This window comes from Myripristis murdjan, chromosome 15, assembly GCF_902150065.1.
Source record: "Myripristis murdjan chromosome 15, fMyrMur1.1, whole genome shotgun sequence".
NCBI lineage: Eukaryota > Metazoa > Chordata > Actinopteri > Holocentriformes > Holocentridae > Myripristis > Myripristis murdjan.
Genome location: NC_043994.1, coordinates 24,928,233 through 24,945,358, shown reverse-complemented (window position 1 = coordinate 24,945,358; position 17,126 = coordinate 24,928,233). Strand labels below are relative to the sequence as shown.

The 17,126-nt window shown below is 45.8% G+C and overlaps 1 protein-coding gene across 1 annotated transcript in view; it reads right to left on the bottom strand.

The window, feature by feature from the left end:
* Window positions 1–17,126, bottom strand: part of ptk7b (protein tyrosine kinase 7b) — a 92,345-nt gene that overhangs the window by 19,924 nt on the left and 55,295 nt on the right. The window contains exons 2-5 of the mRNA XM_030070943.1: window positions 14,059–14,355; window positions 4,266–4,368; window positions 3,852–4,036; window positions 465–612 (exon numbers count right to left, since the gene is read on the bottom strand). Coding sequence (XP_029926803.1) covers window positions 465–612; window positions 3,852–4,036; window positions 4,266–4,368; window positions 14,059–14,355 — 733 coding nt within the window. The remainder of the gene's footprint in view (window positions 1–464; window positions 613–3,851; window positions 4,037–4,265; window positions 4,369–14,058; window positions 14,356–17,126) is intronic.

The following is a 17,126-nucleotide window of genomic DNA, read 5'->3' as shown; positions in this document are numbered from 1 at the left end:
AGCGTTTCGTTATAGGCTGGAGAGCGAGGCGGTGTTCAAGTCGTGTATAGAAGACCGTGGACCAACTTTACAACGCTCTATTCCAGAAATAACATTCCTTAATGCGCAACATTACCCCTCCAATTCATCTCAAGGCTGAGCTGTAATGGCAAGCGCAGAGCTGAGACACCGACGCAAGGTTCCACCTCACTGGGCCCGAAAGAACACCCGACACACACACACACACACACACACACACACACACACACACACAGGGCTGATGCATATATAATGGTGAGAAGGAAAGAAAGAACAGAGGGAGAGGAGAGGCAATGGTGGAGGATGTGGGGGAGGAGAAAGAAGTGGAAAAGCACGAGTAGAGAATATAGAGTGAAAAAAAGAAGGGGAGCAAGGGAAAGAGGAGGACGGTGTGTGAGGAAAAAGAAAGAAGCGCTGCAGAGGGGAGGATTCAGCTCTAGGCATACCGAGTCTTGTTTGCCAGCAGCTCGTTTTCGTGGTACCACTCCAAGGTGGGCGGCGGCACGGCGGTGAACTGGCAGTGGAATACAGCCTCCTCATTCCTCAACACCACCTGGTCCTCTGGGGTGACCACTGGCCGCGGAAAACTCTTGTCTGGTGGAAGGAAACGGAGGGGGGGTATACAAACATCTCTGATTACATTTACAGGCATCAGACCATCAAGTCACATCTGTGTGGACGCTTGAGCGACACACAAACACACTCCCACACACGGCATTTGGGTCCAAGCTTTATTAAAATCTGCCAACAGCAGTGTGACGCCGCTGTGCAGGCCGGCTTCAGGTGGCGGTGTGTGTCAGCACCCCTGGGCCCCGGGGAGACTTAATGAGGTCAGTGAGCTGCTGATAGCAGCAGCAGACCTCGGGCTTATCGGGACCATCATCTCTCCTTTTTACCTCCTGAATCATAAAGTCACACACGGGGGACATTCTCCCTCCTCGCCACCTGCTCTAAATCGGGTTTTTCCAAGCAACTGGAGTCAGGACGGCATATAAATAGGGTATAAGTAACATCCCTAGAAAAAAACCCTGCCTGAACAATAACTTGATGTGAACAATAACTCAATGTGATCAATCTTATTAATAATTTATTTAAGTCCCAATGAAATACACCCCAATTTCTTTTACGTCCTGGAAAACCGTGTATCTTTAGCGGTGAGCTCATGCCACACTGGTGAGCATAAATACAATTTTAAACCAATAAAATCTTGGAAAAGATCCGACCCTTCCATCCATCTCATTAAATAAGACTGCCTTTCTCTCCTTAACTGATTTCTTACTGGTTTAAATAATCCCTCATCTCGTTATGTCCAGTCTAACCATCCTGTTACAGCAGGAAATAAATCAGGAAGGAAGGGAGAGTGCATTTTCATGAGCTCTTTAAAGGGGCATTATGTTATCTATGAGCTTTATAGACCTCTATTGGCCTCCACAGGGAATTACAACATGGATAAATATTTTCTCCTAAAACACTAATCTTTGGCACAGCCCTCGCTCAATGATGGTGGTCTGACAAAAACAATGAAGTCACAGTTTATAATGGAGATGAGTAAGCGAGTTCATCAGACCAGAGATCTGATGTCTAGAGAGGAGATAGTATATCACCATGCAGTATACTAAAACAGTAATAATAATACTGCCGAGTCATTTGGGTTTCTGGCTTGAGAACAAGGCTTTTCAGCCTTTCTGTAGATGAAAAGGAAATGTCGGCTGCTTGCGCTGTCCTTGTGCAAATGTAACTAAGTGGAGAAGAGACAGGAAATGTTTGGACGCTGCTTTTGTTCCAAAACAGAGCACAGGCCATAAAGTGAGTTCTGAAAGCCAACAATCCCAGCACGAGGTACATTAATCGTCAAGGCACTGGCAATGATCAGCATCCCTATCAAATAACCCTAGATGTATTACAGCCGTTTTTTTTTTTTTGCGGTCATGGTCATTTTACGATGGTCATGGGACAATGGAAATCTTACTTTGGCTTTTGGATTGCATGGAAACCAATCTGGAAGGCATACAACCTGTCCATAAACAGCCATACACCCTGTCGACTAGCCTCTGCTCTAACTGCATGTTGAAAGATCATCACAACACTGGAACAGCAGCACTCCAAACGCAAAGCTGGCTTCAGTTTATCATCTTTTATTAAGGCTATGTAAAGCTGATGCATTTTGACATACACTATTTATCAGAGCCTTACTACATAATACACTTTACAATAAGAGTACAACTATTAACATTAGTTAATGCCATAATAAACATTAAGTAACAGGTAATAAACATTAAGTAACAGTTAAATAACCGTTAACTAATGTGTCTAAGAATCATGTAATAATGCTGTTCATGCTAAGATATTAATTTATGTTATTTAAGGGTTATTGTAGATATTATTATTATTAGTAAATGCCATAATAATCATTAACTAACAGTTAATAAACCATTACGGCATTAACTAACGTTAACTAACGTTAATTGTTGTACTCTTATTGTAAAGTGTTACCATATTTTCTTTCTTCTCACAACTTTGTTTCGCTGCTTCTCTCCTTGTTCGGTCTATTTTGGAGCCATCTGCCAGCCTCCATCTAACGCCTGAAGCCGGACTGACCCGGACTGACCTGTCAAAATCCAAGGAAGTGGTACTGCATAGCCTGAAGGGAGGAGTAATAACCACAGGATTTATCACAGCTTGTAGGACATTTTTACACCCCCAACACCGAGCTGAGGCTTTAACTCCCAAAATGTGGAGCTCCGCGAGGGAAAGGGAACGGCATCCTGACGTGAAAGCTGATTTGACGCAACGTAAATACCTCTAATCCAGGTTTATATGTGTAGGCATTTCAAAACCGAACGGCTGAGGGAACGACGGGGCCAGCGGAGGCATTAGGGGGTTTGACGCTGCCGATTGCGTGATGCAGAGAAAAAAGAGGGCGTAAACACCAGACAGAGAACACCTGGCCCACCCAGGAAGCTGATGGAAAGGTCTCACTTAAGGACCTGTGACCATGCATAGAAAAACCTGTCGAAAGCTGTCAGCTCTTCCTTAAGCCGCAGCCCTATGGAAGTGCAGAGGGCGGCAACTGGAAACCGGAGACTCGGCAATTATCCTTTCTCCTTTTTTTCCCCCTCTACCCAGGTGCTAATCTAGTGTGCCGGTGTGTGCATGTGTGTGTGTGTGTGTGCATGTGTTGCAGGCGGCTAATTAGAGTGAACAGGGCATCAGGTTTCTTTCACAGATGTGCTATTCCCCTCGGTGAGGAGCTAAGGGGGAACGTACACAGGAGGCGCACACCTAGTAAACAACAGAAGCCACACAGCAACAAACAAGCCGGAGATATATTACAGCCAACCTGTTTGTGAAAGCTAAATGGTAATGCAGACTAAGATCAAGGGAACAAGGCTGCAGCCGAGGGAGCCGATGTTTCTGTACAACCGGTGCGTGTTTGTGATGTTGGCTGTGTCTGCGTGGGTGGCTGAGAACGAAGGTACTAACACACTCTCTCGTAATCACATTAGGTACTCGAGCACTCTCTCACCGCTAATGGTGCGTAAAATTTCTCTCTCCTACCCCCAACCTTCATCTCTGAGCACTTCTCGGCAGGTGCGGAAAGATGGAAAATATCCCCTGAAAATGGAAACCATCACGCAAAGTCAGCGAACGCACCGCGGCAAAACGTTTTTTTGTGATTTATTAATTTGCACCACCTCGCCCGGCGCGTTCAACAAAACACCGGGGCGACGTCACGCCGAGCGCGGCTGCTTTGAAGATGAGAGAGCGTGGAGAGCGAGCGAGGTTGGCGGTGAGTGGGGGGGGAAAGGTCACACGGGGACTCTGACACGCACCTATGATGTTGAGCGTGAAGTTGCTGTTGCTGCAGACGTGGCCGGCGGCGTTTTTGGCGCAGCAGTAGTAGAGGCCGTTATCGTCTGGACTGGCGCTCCTGAAGGTGAGCGTCCTCTCCTTGTTGTTGATCTGGTGGCTCTTCTCTGTCAGCTTCACCCCGTCCTTAAACCACTGGCATGTCGGACTGAGAGAGGGAGAGGCGAAGGCCAGGAGGATTGGGGAGGACAGGAGATAAAAATAGGGGGAAGAAGGGTGGGACGACAGCCGATAATGAAGAGAGAGAGACTCAAAGGGGAGGGGAGGAAGAAGAATAGGACAAGAGGGACATATGGGTAGTTTGTCAGTACAGTGCTTTGCATGATCCTTAACCCGCTGCACTCTGAACTCGAGGTGACGGGGGGGAGGAGACTCACCGCGGGTGTCCATCAATATGGCAGCGCAACGTGACCGGTGCAGAGCTCTCGATCTCCCCTTCTGTCGCGGGTTCCTTCAAAGTCACGCCCCCGCTTTCCAACCCTGCAGAGGGAGAAAAAATAATAATAATAAAAAAAAACAGAACAGACAGTCAGCGGGGAGGAGGGAAAGAGCAAAGGAAGGACAGCAGGAAAAATCGAGTTAAGTGGTATTCCTGTGCCGTGTCCTCCCGGGACGCGGCGCGGTGGCCTGCTCTGCTGACGCTAATGGATGCAGCAGGGATGGGGGCAGAGTCGGGCACATCGCCGTGACAGCGCCGCGACTCGGGAACACACCGAGAGACGGGCCGGACAGCGACCGCATCACCGGGTCAGCTCACATCAGTGCACCACTGTCCTGAAGCCACCAGGGCTAGCTGTGCTCTTTACACGACATTTTATTAGACATTTAATGGAGACGATATGGACTTGCTGTGCTGACGCAGGGGCGCTCAGACTGACAGACGACCACATGAAGCCTGGTGGAGGGAAACTGGGTAACTAGGCAACAATCAGCATATATCATACATTATTAATGAACAATGCCATCTCCTCACATGGCCAGTCAAACAGTAAGAAAGCATCCCATCAATTGGTGTAATCATGAAAATGCTGGAACACAGTGTGCATCATCCTCAAGATTTTTTTTTTTTTTTTTTTTTCAAATCAGGTCGGTGGTGTCAGAGATATTGTGCAGGAAATACGGGCAACTGTAGCGCCCCCGTTGGGTCAACCGGTGTACTTGCAGCAAAACAAAGTGGTGAGATGCATCATACCAATTTTTTTTTTTTTTTTGCCGAAATCTGATCATCAAACAAATGAACGAACGAACAGACGCAGGGAAGTCAATCCAAACTCCTTCCTCCCCCTCTTGGTGTTTCCTCGTATTGACAACCGTCTGCTTTCACCATTAGGGGTTTGTCCCAGCATGTCGGGAGAAATCAAGTGCGTATATCAAGAAATCATCACCGCAGCAAATCATTCCTACAGTCTGAACTCTGACAACATGGAAAAGGTATGAGAGAAAGGTTACTCATGAACATTTTGCAAGTAAATGATCCTTTCAAAAACCAGACCATATGTCAGATGATATACTGCGCTAAGTTCCTGCTGCATTTTTTTCCTCTTTTTTACTTTTTCCCTAAAAGGAGAGAATCAAAAAAGTTGTCCTTTTTGATTCATCTAAAAAGTCAGCGGCTGAGTGGAATGAACACCGAATATCTATGGCTGAGATGAATGATAGGCCTAATATTTACGAATCAGGCGTGTAAATCTTTAGATTCGGTTTGAGTCATGATTTAGCCTACTGGTTCGTGATGTAAGAATTTTACTTTTTATTGAATGATTTCATTTGATTCAAATTCATAAACCACAAATTGAGTCAAAAATTTGATTCAGTACTTTAATCCTTTTCATTCTGAAATAATTATAAAATAAAGTAATTCTGTTGTCCAAGAACAAATGACCAAAGAACTTCCAATTCGCAGTATCATACTCATCAATGTGACGTTGTCTTTTTTTTTTTTTTTTTAAACAAAGAATCTCTAACATTTCGTATTGATTCACGCCAAAAGTCAGAGAGTTTCATTTTATTTCTTATTTCTAGCGCACTAAAACAATGCACTGATGCAATGAACGGATCGTTAAACTCCTGTTTCTAATCAACTGGAGCGTTCAAAGCGCTCTGCGGCGGCATCGCAGCCTCGGTTGTAAAAAAAAAAAAAAGCTCCTCCTTGCAGGGATTCCCCATCCCCGCTGTGCCGTGTGACTTAATAAATATGTTTACCCTTGAATGAGCATGTAGGCTAATTATTATTTGCACAATAACGTATAGGCCTTTCTTGTGTAAAATGCACGACTGTATACGCTGCGTCTGCTGTATGACTGCTGGGCGCTTGCATCCACTCACCGAGAGAGCATGTTTGTTTGGGCTGCACAGTTTTATGAGTCTATGTGGTGTGTGTGTGTGTGTGTGTGTGTGTGTGTGTGTCAGTGTGTGTGCGTGTGTGTCAGTGTGTGAGAAATTCCTCCATGATGAGCTCCACTCCCATGGCCCATGGCTGAATAGTGAGGCTGTGTCTTATCATCTATAAAACATGCATGGAATGAATCCTCCACCTGAGAGAGCGCAGCGGCCGATGCAGTTGCCACCACGCGGCCAGAGGGGGCGCTACAGCCTGTCACAACGAATCACGGGGGAAATTTTACAGCGCTCAGCACCCCGAGGGATCATGGGAAATGGTCTCTACAGAAACCACCTCGCTTACATCCCCGTCTGAGCCAGCCAGCGCTCATTAGCCACCTCCCTCACAGAGATGCCCCCGTGCTACATGTGTGTTAATGTGTGTGTGTGTGTGTGTGCACGCGCTGAAATGATCACGCCGTATCCGAATGAATGTGCACGGTTATGTCTATCTGTGAGAGAACAGTGTGAATGCATGCATGCGTGTGTGCGTGTGTGTGTGTGAAAACCGTAAAACAGCTGATGCTACTGCTGAGAGAGGAAAATGATGTGTGTGTGTGTGTGCGCAAATAAATGTGTTTGCCGCTACAGCCAAGGATGCTAATTGGTTGTGTGTGTCAGTCAAGGCTGTTCTGGTGGGTAGTGCAGTTACTTAGTGAGGAGGAGGAGGAGGAGGAGGAGGAGAAGCTGAAGGCCATCCGAGCTACAGGGACCTGAGGCCAGACACAGAGGCAGGCCTGTTATTAGTGCATGTGGAAGGAGGAATAAGGAATAAGAGGCCAACTTCAGCACAAGGGGAAACACTGAGTCACTGAGGAGGAGGAGGAGGAGGAGGAGGAGGAGAGTAAGAAAAAGTAACAGGGAACAAATGGATAGGGTATCAACCACAACATGACTGACAGCCAGACCCAGGCCAAACAGTATTTGCAAATAAACCTGAGCTTTCGCTTCAACCTGCTCAGCGTAACAGGTGGGTGCCGTTTACTAAACCAGATGGTGCCAAACTGTCAGTCAGAGAGGAGCAGAACGTGTTCCAAGGTTAAAAAAACAAACAAAAATGTTTTAAAAATGACATTTTCAAATAATAAAAAAGTCAATTTTGCCCATTTTCTCTGTTGTGTTTGCATTGCCGGTTGCTACACTTAAGATCCAAGCAGACATGGATAATCCCAAATCAAACAAACAATGCATGTACGGACAAAACCAAGTCCCTCGCTCTTTGTCTTTGTGATAAAATTAACTTAACAGAAGAAAAGAACAAGTGGCATGTGTTTTTTTTTTTTTAATTCAAAATTGACGGACTTGGAAGGCTCGTAGATCTCTTTGCTAGAAATGCATGTTGCCTGGAAACACACCACGTATAGGCTGACAGGACGTGGTGTGTTTTATGTTTCTAGCAGCTTTTTTTTGTAGCAAACAGACGGAAAACCCAAGGAGAAAGGAAACGTCGCAGTTGTGCCTTTGCCGTTTAATTGACATGGGATCTCTGGGAATTTGCAGATTACCATGCGAAGCGCTTGTGATTGCCTAAACTTTCTGGCACCGCACGCCCATCTGGTTGTACGGGCAGGTTACAACAAATACAAAGTGATACTGGGGAATACGATTCGACCTGGATTTTCTGGCAGTCGGGCGTTCTCACCACTGAACCGGTTCACGGCTCAGGTTTCTCCAGCTGTCCACTCGACAAACAGAAGGCACCCTTTCATAACCTATTAGCGGTGAATACTTCCCCGTAATCCCGATCAGAATGCATGACTAAGTGTCACAGCGGCACAGGAGCGAGGCTGGCAGCCAACGCCATAATTAGGGGCGTATAATTATTATGTTGGAGGCAGAACAGGAAGGCATATCGACACAGGGATGATAACAGATGAATTGTGAGGATATCGTCGAGGCAGATATTGTCAAGGCCATTCATGCCTCAGTGTGCCACAAGATGTACGTGTGTGTGTGTACGCCGGTTACACTCAATGAGCTGATTTGTTGCCATGGTGAAGTTTTCTGAAATGGAGAAGAAGGGCGGATTTGGTCGGTCATGGATGTGCAGAGACAGGGGGATGCTGCGTGACTGAGGGCAACCGTATGGGTATGGAAATAACCCAAAACATACGGCAGAGTGGATTCACACTGTAAAGTTTTCTCAGATGAAAGAAAGCGTCCTCTTGCACGGCCACGGGAGCTTTGCTTTGAGGGACCCAGTTCGCTGCGTTAGACTGGGTGTCAGATTTCATCAGCTCTGGCTGACAGAGGTCGACGGGCCAGGCAGCAGACCACAGCAACTCGGAGAGAGAGGGGGCTGTGACAGAGAGAGGAAAGTAAAGGAACACAAGGGAGAGAGGGCGAGAGAGAGAGAAAATGAGAGAGAGAGAGGGGCTCTGACACTAGAAGAGTCTCAGCCTTAGCTCTGCAGGGGAGAAGCTGACGGACGGAGCCGGGGTCATTAAGTCTGCGTAAGGGGAGGCATTTTGTCAGCTCACCACAGGAAACTGTAGGAACTGTGAGGATGAGAGGGAGAGGAGCCGCGAGAGCGATCACTGAGGATGCTCTGAAACGGCGGCTCTCAGCCGGTGGGTCGCTCTGACTCCCAGTGGACAGAGGCGGCGAGGGTCCACTTCACCAAAACAAGACAGGAAAAAAAAAAAACTGTTTTCAAGTGTGACAAATATTCAACAACAGGAGCAAATGTCATCTCGCACTGTGGCATGTAAGCAAGACTAGCCTCATAGATGGAGAGGAGGGTAGCTAGCCGCACACAGCATGGCCAAAGTATGACAATCCTGTAAAATGTATTAAACTTGTTAATAATCTATACCACTGGAGGGGTGGCATGAAAAAATAACCTGCAGCCAGAAGTTTCGATGAAGATGTTCACACCTGGAGCGAGAGTCAGCAGGTGAGCTGGTGTCACTTTGGGTTAAAAAAAAATAAATTAAAAAAAAAATCATTTCACCAGCACACACCACAAAGCCTTGAAACTGCATTGAACTCTGTGTTTTTCATGCAGGGATGCTGGGACAGTGGAGGTGGATGCACAGAGGCTCATACTGACAGGGGGGAAGTGCTTGCCGCTGTTTCTCAACAAAAGTTACAAGGATCTGAACAAGAGGCATTCAAATAAAAATTCAAATAATTAAACATAGAAAGCTGCTGACTTATTTCATTTAAGTAGGTTAAAGAAAAGGGAAAAGTCTGCAAAATAAGTGAACTCCCAGCGGCTCCTGTTTTTGTGATTATGACGCCGTCACATCCTGGCAGGAACCTTCCAAGACAAAATCGTCGGGTTATTGCTCACTCGTGTCTGCTCTGAAACACGTGTCAGAACCAGCGGATCAAGCCACGGCCAGCCTGCGATTTATGACATTATTTTTTTTCTTTATTTGATTCAGCAAATAAACAAGCCTAAATAATTGATTGCCCTGCTATTTCTGTCGAGAAAAACATACATTTGTAGGCCTGAATTAACCTCCAGTTCTTATTCCATTTGTGCTTTAAGCCCTTTCTGCACTCTCTTATTGTGTGTTTTAACAGTTCATTTAAGTATTATGGATTACTGCACTTTTCATTTTGCGAAACAAAATTGCCTGGCTCTTAATTTAGGCTCAGCGTGGACCGTGACTTAACAACTGGGGACAAATGTGGAGCCCGAGGCGAGACGGTTTGTGGGCCACCGCTCCAAAACGCATTAACCGAGCGCTGCAGGATGGGGGGACACACGGTGGGCGATTAGAGCAACGATGGTGACCATTTGTTGGAGGAGGGGGCTCCGTGATTTGAAAGATTAAATATGAAAGTAAATCTGTCTGCCTGCCTTTTCGCCCCCTCTCCCCCCCCTCTTTCCCTCTGTCTCTCTCTTTCACACAAGCCATGCCGCTCATTTCCAAACAAAACACTGTCAGTCTGTATCTTGTTACTCAGAGGGAAGTGAAGCGTCGCCTCCAGGACCAACAAACACACTGACAATAGCGGTGCCTGACGCCTCTGCTGGACGCGCTCTCGCCATAGAGACCCAGTGACCAGGCGGGACAACAGGGGGGGGGGACACAAAACCTCTATCAGTGAAAACAAAGGGGGGGATAATTACTCCAAATGACTCTTCTCAACTGGCAGGATTAGCCCACCCTCCATTGAGAGCAAGATAAATTAACTCTCCCACACTCGGATGATCCGCTCTGCAATGGCTGGGTGGGGGTGTGGTGTGGTGGGTGTGCAATGTACAGTCCATGCACTGTACATATGGACCGACGCCCCCTCCACCACACCAACCCCCCGCCTCCGTTTACACACGCAAACTAGCACACACATGACCGATCGCACATGCAGGATTAATGCCGGAGGGGGTCTTTACTTGAAGGCCGCGTGCGGCTTTATTGCCCGTTAAATGCATGTTGGGAAAATATGAGAACATCTGTCACAACACGGCCTGATCCGCCCACAACAATCCAAGAAAGAGAGAGACAAATGTGTCGATGCACACTGACAGATGCGGCGCGCAGAGATGTGATTAGGAATGATTTACCAAGGCCACTTTATCACGTGCGTTAGATACGAGACAGGCTGCTGGAAATGAGCTCCCTTCTCCTTTAAGAGGGGACCAAATGCTACTGTAGGTGGTTTCCTATCTGAGGTCAGGCTGTCTGGTGTCTGCTGATGTCCTGGGAACGGCTCTCTTATCCGGCTGATACCGAGCTATCAATCTCACTGTGCCGAGCATATGTGCATGTGTGTTTTCACCCCGTCATGTTAATAACACTACATCCATTAATAACCGCCTCTCAGCTATGTATCTGCTGCCGTTATCTGCTTTATGTATGTGCCTTAGTGCTCTGCTATCTGAAAGTGGGGGAGTGTGTGTGTGCTTATAGTGAGAGAGATGGCTGGTTAGAATGCAGCAAGGCACAGCATGGCATGTCTGTGTGTTTATGTGTGTGTGTGTGTGAGAGAGAGAGAGATGGTGTGCAGCTTATATCCTGCAGTCTGGCCTCATTGCGTGCTTGTTAAGACCTCCTTCAAGTAGACAATCTCAAAAGCCTACTTGAAAGGCTAGTCGATGCGCTGCCCTATCCAACTCTCTAAGCCCCACGTAGGATCCACATGCATGCAAACACGCACACTAATAAACAGACACTAATGAAGACACATCATGTGCATACCATGTGCGATTTTAGTCATAAATACACTCACAGTAAGTATCAAATGCTCGTTGTTGCTAAGCCAGAAATGCACAAGTCAAGACCAGGTAATCTACAGTTTGTTTGTTTTTTGTTTTTTTCTTTTCATGCTATGCAGAAGTGAATTGAAAAACCAAAGTAAAGAAAATAAGTTGACAAAGAAGCCCACTTCCAATTAAACTCACCTAATTAATGTTTTGAAGCTATAAATGGCCAGTATGAGAAGAACGACAACAGGAAATTGAAGTCCGACTGAGTTTAGTGATGCAAATACAAATGGTGGGGGGGGGGGGGGGGGGGGGGGGGTTGTAATTTGTAATTGCAATTTGTACGACTAAAACTGCTCTGTATCAATGTAAGAGTGTATAGTTTACAAGGCAAAGAAACATGTCACTGCATGCCAAAAAACCAAGAGTTCTAATAACTGTAATTAAGATATTATAATCAGCTACTTTTGAAGACTTAAATTCACTTTTCCCTCTCTGTGTAAACTGTAAAATACATTTCCATGACTAAAATCATGACTTTGCATGATCTATGTAAACATAATGACTTTTTTTTCCTTGACCAAAAGTTCAGATTCAAAGGTCTTACATAAGTTTACTATTCTGTTTTATGTTTTTTTTATTATTATTATTTAGCGAGGCAGAGAAAATTCTATGATATTCAAAATAATTGGTTACATTCCCTGAATTTCCGTGGCAAGATGTTTACGGATCCGAGGATAGCCTGAACGCAATCCAAGGTCTTCAAAGAACGCTGGGGTTTGAGTTGCACAGTAACATCGTGTTCCCGGGAAAATCTTGGATCGCCGGCCCGGTTTCTCACTTTGATGTCGATCCTTGAGAGAAACGCACATCTCTGCTGACCAAAGACACGCTCGGTGCATCAGCGCTCTCATGAACACGGCGCTTTGTAAGCAGCAAGGAGGATTTTCCATGACTGCATGTGTTTTCTGAGACGGGGTGACATTCTGCATTTCTCTGATGATTAACACAGTCTCCCATCCAATAAAACTATCCCTTACTGTCTACCGACGTGGCAGATCCTACAGTTTATTCCAGGTCACGATGGCAACGATTAAAAACTGGTGCTTCATGTCTGACTTGTTTTTTTTTTAATCTAAGTATGTGCGCTGCGTTGGAGTTTATTGAACCACTAAATCATGTTTAATTGTGACACATGAAAGTGGTTCTCTTCAGGTCAGAGGAAGGCTGGAAAACGAATGTGCCTCTCTGGTCGGTCTGGCTCGCACTTCAGAGTCCGCACTACATCACGGACCGCAAACACCCACAGGTGGAGGCAGATCGCAGGACCGTACGGTGAACCTCGGCTCTTTTTTGTTATTTTGACTCCCTCTATCTGCCTCTATCTCGCTCGACGTCTTTAAGATTGTTATTGTGACCGGGCTCGACACTCATCTGTTCTTGTAATCTGCCTTTAAACATGTGAACGCAGCACAAGAAGCCCTCCTGTTGACAACATATTCCAGATGTTGAGACATTTTCTCTTAAAAAAAAAAAAAAAACAAGAATCTTTGCTTCTTGTTTTTGACCACCGTCAGAAAGGGGACAAAGAACAAACTCATTTTGGTGCTGAGACACAAAGTCTTTTCCGTAACGAGCTGGTACCTGAGGGGCTTCAACAATACACATTAACAAGGTTGTTATTTATGCAGAATGGTGCTGAGCGGGCTTCCCGTAGCTTCGTCTGAAACTCAAGATGGTTACTGAGGTTTGAGTACGCGGCTGAACAGCCACATTAAGATCTCAATTATTAGGGCAAAGTTTTCAGGAAGCGGGGGGGGGAGGTGAAAGGCCTGACGTGAATAAGATGCTGGAGCAAGGAGGGCAATGTTAATCTAAAACCTAAATAATTATATGGCTAGGAGGCAAATTACACTGCTCAGTAATTTCCAGACAAAAGTCTTTTGAGGAGATGTGGGAAACGGGAGTTTTACACAACGGGGGAAAGAAAAGATACAAGAAACAAGAAACACATGCTTGGTGGCGCACATATCCAGTTTCCTTTGGAGCGAGGGAGAGCGAGCCACAAAGAACAAGGTTAACAACAAGGTGGAAACATTCCTCCAGCTCATACTCCCTGTCATTCTATACTGGGACCTTTTGTTTTGCCCGTTTGATGCAGAAACTGGATGCAGAGCCTTGTTGCCCTTATGAAACCCGACACGTTCGTAAAGAAATCGTAAGGTCGGACTACTTTGGCACTGGCCTGGACGATTTGGGCAAAACTAAATATTGTGATATCTTTGAAGGAATACAGCGATATCAATATCTGTAGGCAGGACTGGTGCTTTCATAAGATTTTTGATAAACAATCATAAGCAATGTAGATATGATGACCAAGCAGGCAGAGGCTATTGATATAACAGCTAGAACGGTGGAGTAAAGTCCTTCCTTTAATGCAATGCAGCCTTCAACACCAGGAAAATTAGGCCATATCATCATATTACGGTATCCAGAATCCCAGATGATATTTCATCTCCTATCAGGATACCGATGTAATATCAATAAATCACTTTCTCCTATTTTGAAATGCACTTGGCGGACGCTAATACAGCCACTCTGAGGATGTGAAAGGCTGGAAAAGCACCACTCACACTTGATGTTGAAGGATGCGTTGGTGGAATGGAGCGACTCTCCTGTGGCCGCGTTGTGGGCGACGCACTCGAAGTTCCCGGCGTCCAGCTTGCGATCCACGGCGGTGAACTTGAGGTTGCTGCCCTCCTGGAAGCGCCTCTCGTTATTTTCCAGGGTCTGGCCGTCGTGCAGCCAGCCGTAACGGACGCCGGCCGGATCGCTGACCTCGCAGCGGAGCATGGCGCTGCGGCCGTGCAAAGCATCCTGGGACTTGGGCTCCTTGGTGAACTGGATGGCGGCGGCCTGGATGGACAGAACTGAGAGATAAAGGACGGGGGGAGGAGAAAGACAGTGGGGGTGTAAAATAAGGACAGAGAGGGGAAGTAAATGAGAGAGGATTAGAATAGAGTTGCTGTTAACATTTTACTGCATTTTCCGTTCATTAAGCATATGCCACAGCGACCACTTAGTGCAGTGGAGGAATGTATTGTTTAGACATTATTGGCTAGCCGTGAATTATTATAGTCGTAAAATTATCAGGACCCAACACGGAGAGAATACTTTTTCCCCTTTAGCAAACTTGTGCCTTATTAAAAGGATGTGGGCGGATGAATTTCTGACAGGAACACACAAACACACACATGTACGTGCCCAACAGCCATGTGTCATCGGCTCGGGGAGAAGCCTCTCCCCGGCGAAGACGTGATGTGTTGCACGCACACCCTCACACGCAGTTAAATCTTTTATTTGAATTAACGCTGTTTGCAAGCTTGGTGTGAGAGACATGTTTTCTGCTCTACTTCCCCATGTCTCATGTGAAAAAAAAAAAAAAAAAAAAAAAAAAGACTGGTGGCTAGACTGGCAGAATACTAGATATCTTCCTAACCTAGATCACAAAGCGATAAACCATATTTTAAGAGATTTCAAGCAACGAGCAAAGGAAAGAGAGAGAGGAGAAGATGATAAAAGGGAGGATGGAGTCAGAGTGGAGTACAGAGTGTGTAGTCAGAGGTGTTATGCATGTGCTTTTTGTTTTCATTTTCTTATTTTCAGCTTGGTCTCGGTTCCCTCACTTCCCATTTTCCTATTTTTCCAACCAGTGTTACATTTGGTTTTACTTAGTGCTTGTAATGGAACAACAGGAATTTTAAAGAGCATCTCTGAGCTGGCAAGAGTAACAGAGTGATACCACGGCAATAGAGTGTTACGATCAATATCCATCTGCTAATTAACGAATGTACATACTCTTTGATTTTACAGACACAGTGAAATCTATTTTTTCCCTTCCTCTTTCACAAAAAGGAACACTAAAACTCTTTTCTTTGTTTCTCTTCGGGTCTGGCCTCATCGAGCTTAATTTAATGTGGGAAGCGCTGCAGCAACATTGTGTTGAAGGATCCAGAGAGACAGTGCGGTTTATTTTTTTTTTATTTCAGTTCACTAATATGTCTTTCATGCTTGCCTGACTGCAGTCTTCGTTGTAGAATAAATTATACAAAAGTTTGGGGGGGAGGGTTTGGGGGAAGCGAGCACCGACTGGCTGTGCCTTATTTGAACTCAGCAGCTGCGTTAAGCCTCCTTATTTCAACGACTGACAAAATGAGCTCATCAATAACCATCTCCCCGCCTTGCATCGCACAATGTTATCATACCCGATGTCACGGTTTGTTATCATAGGAGCGGTCCACCGGCGGAGTCGACTACACCTGCGTGACGGTGGGTATGTACTGGTGTGTGCGTTACTTTTTTAGGACTGACGCCAAGTAAAAAGGGGGGATCTTTCAGTACTACTAAATCAAGTGGCCTGCTGCAGATGAGCAGCCCAGGTAATCCCCTCCATCTTTGACCCTCCTCATCCCCCTGTTCCTGTCCTCCGCTGGCCGGCCCATCTCTTCATCAGGCTTCCCTTTGTCTAGCCGCAGGTGGCCAGAGCTGACAGACGGGCGGACAGACAGGCATGCAAGGTGGTGAGCAAGCAGGAAGAAATCTATAGGCCACAGAGACAGACACCCAGGCAGACAGGTGAGGGGAAAAAAGACAAAGACTGCTGAAGATGATGCAGGATGCAGCTGAGCAAGCCAGAAGTAACGGAGACTGATGAAAGAAAGGGAGCGCACGGTACGGGTAGAGGAAACTTGCCGGCCACAGTCACACGCTACAGGCGGGCGATCAATTCCTATACCACTACAATGGATAAACAAGCCTTTTTCCTAACGCTGATCAATGCTATGAAGCATATCTGTTGGGACAACTCAGTTTCTGCATTGCTGAGTGAGCTGTTTCCAGCCAACAGGCTCATCCGTCCCATTAGCCTGCTGTTTGGGAGATCAATAGCGAGTCTGGAAACCACTAACTGTGTGATACCGGAAGCCAGCTCAGTTTTGATAAGAAGCACAAAGCAGTTTAGGTGTCTATGTCTGTGCTTAGTGTTGAGAGCAGGTGTAGTGAAGAGGCAGCATGACAAACTATAGAGCCTTCCGGATAGGTTGTGAGGCCTCTTCGACAAAACTTTGATAAAGAAAGATGGCAGCTTTTGAAACCCCCACTGACAAATCTGCACCCACACGCTAAACCAGGTTATACAGTTGTCCCTCGCTATAACGCAGTTCATCTTTCGTGGCCTCGCAGTTTCGCAGATTTTTTTTAGTGCAATTTTGCATGCTTTTTTTTTTTTTTTTTACAGTGCATTGTGTTCTGCGTCCTGATTGGCTAAGGGACTGTAGACCATTGTCAATCAATCTCCTCCGTGCCGTGTCTCCTGTACAGTACAGAATGCGTTCATTCTATAATACTGGACTTATTTTTCTACGAAGGTTTGAACTTTGAGAGTGTTTAAACAAGAGAGAAAAGTGAGAAAATGTTAATGCCTGTCTGAGAAAAGTGTATAAAGTGTGTAGTGAGGGGTTTTACAGCCTTAAAACATCTATAGTAATTGTAAAAAATAAAGCTGACTACTTCGCGGATTTCGCCTATTGCGGGTTATTTTTAGAACGTAACCCCCGAGATAAACGAGGGACCACTGTATTTGATTATTCCTTTAATGCCTCAGGTGTATTTCTCACTTGAGTTCAAATTTCACCTCAATTCA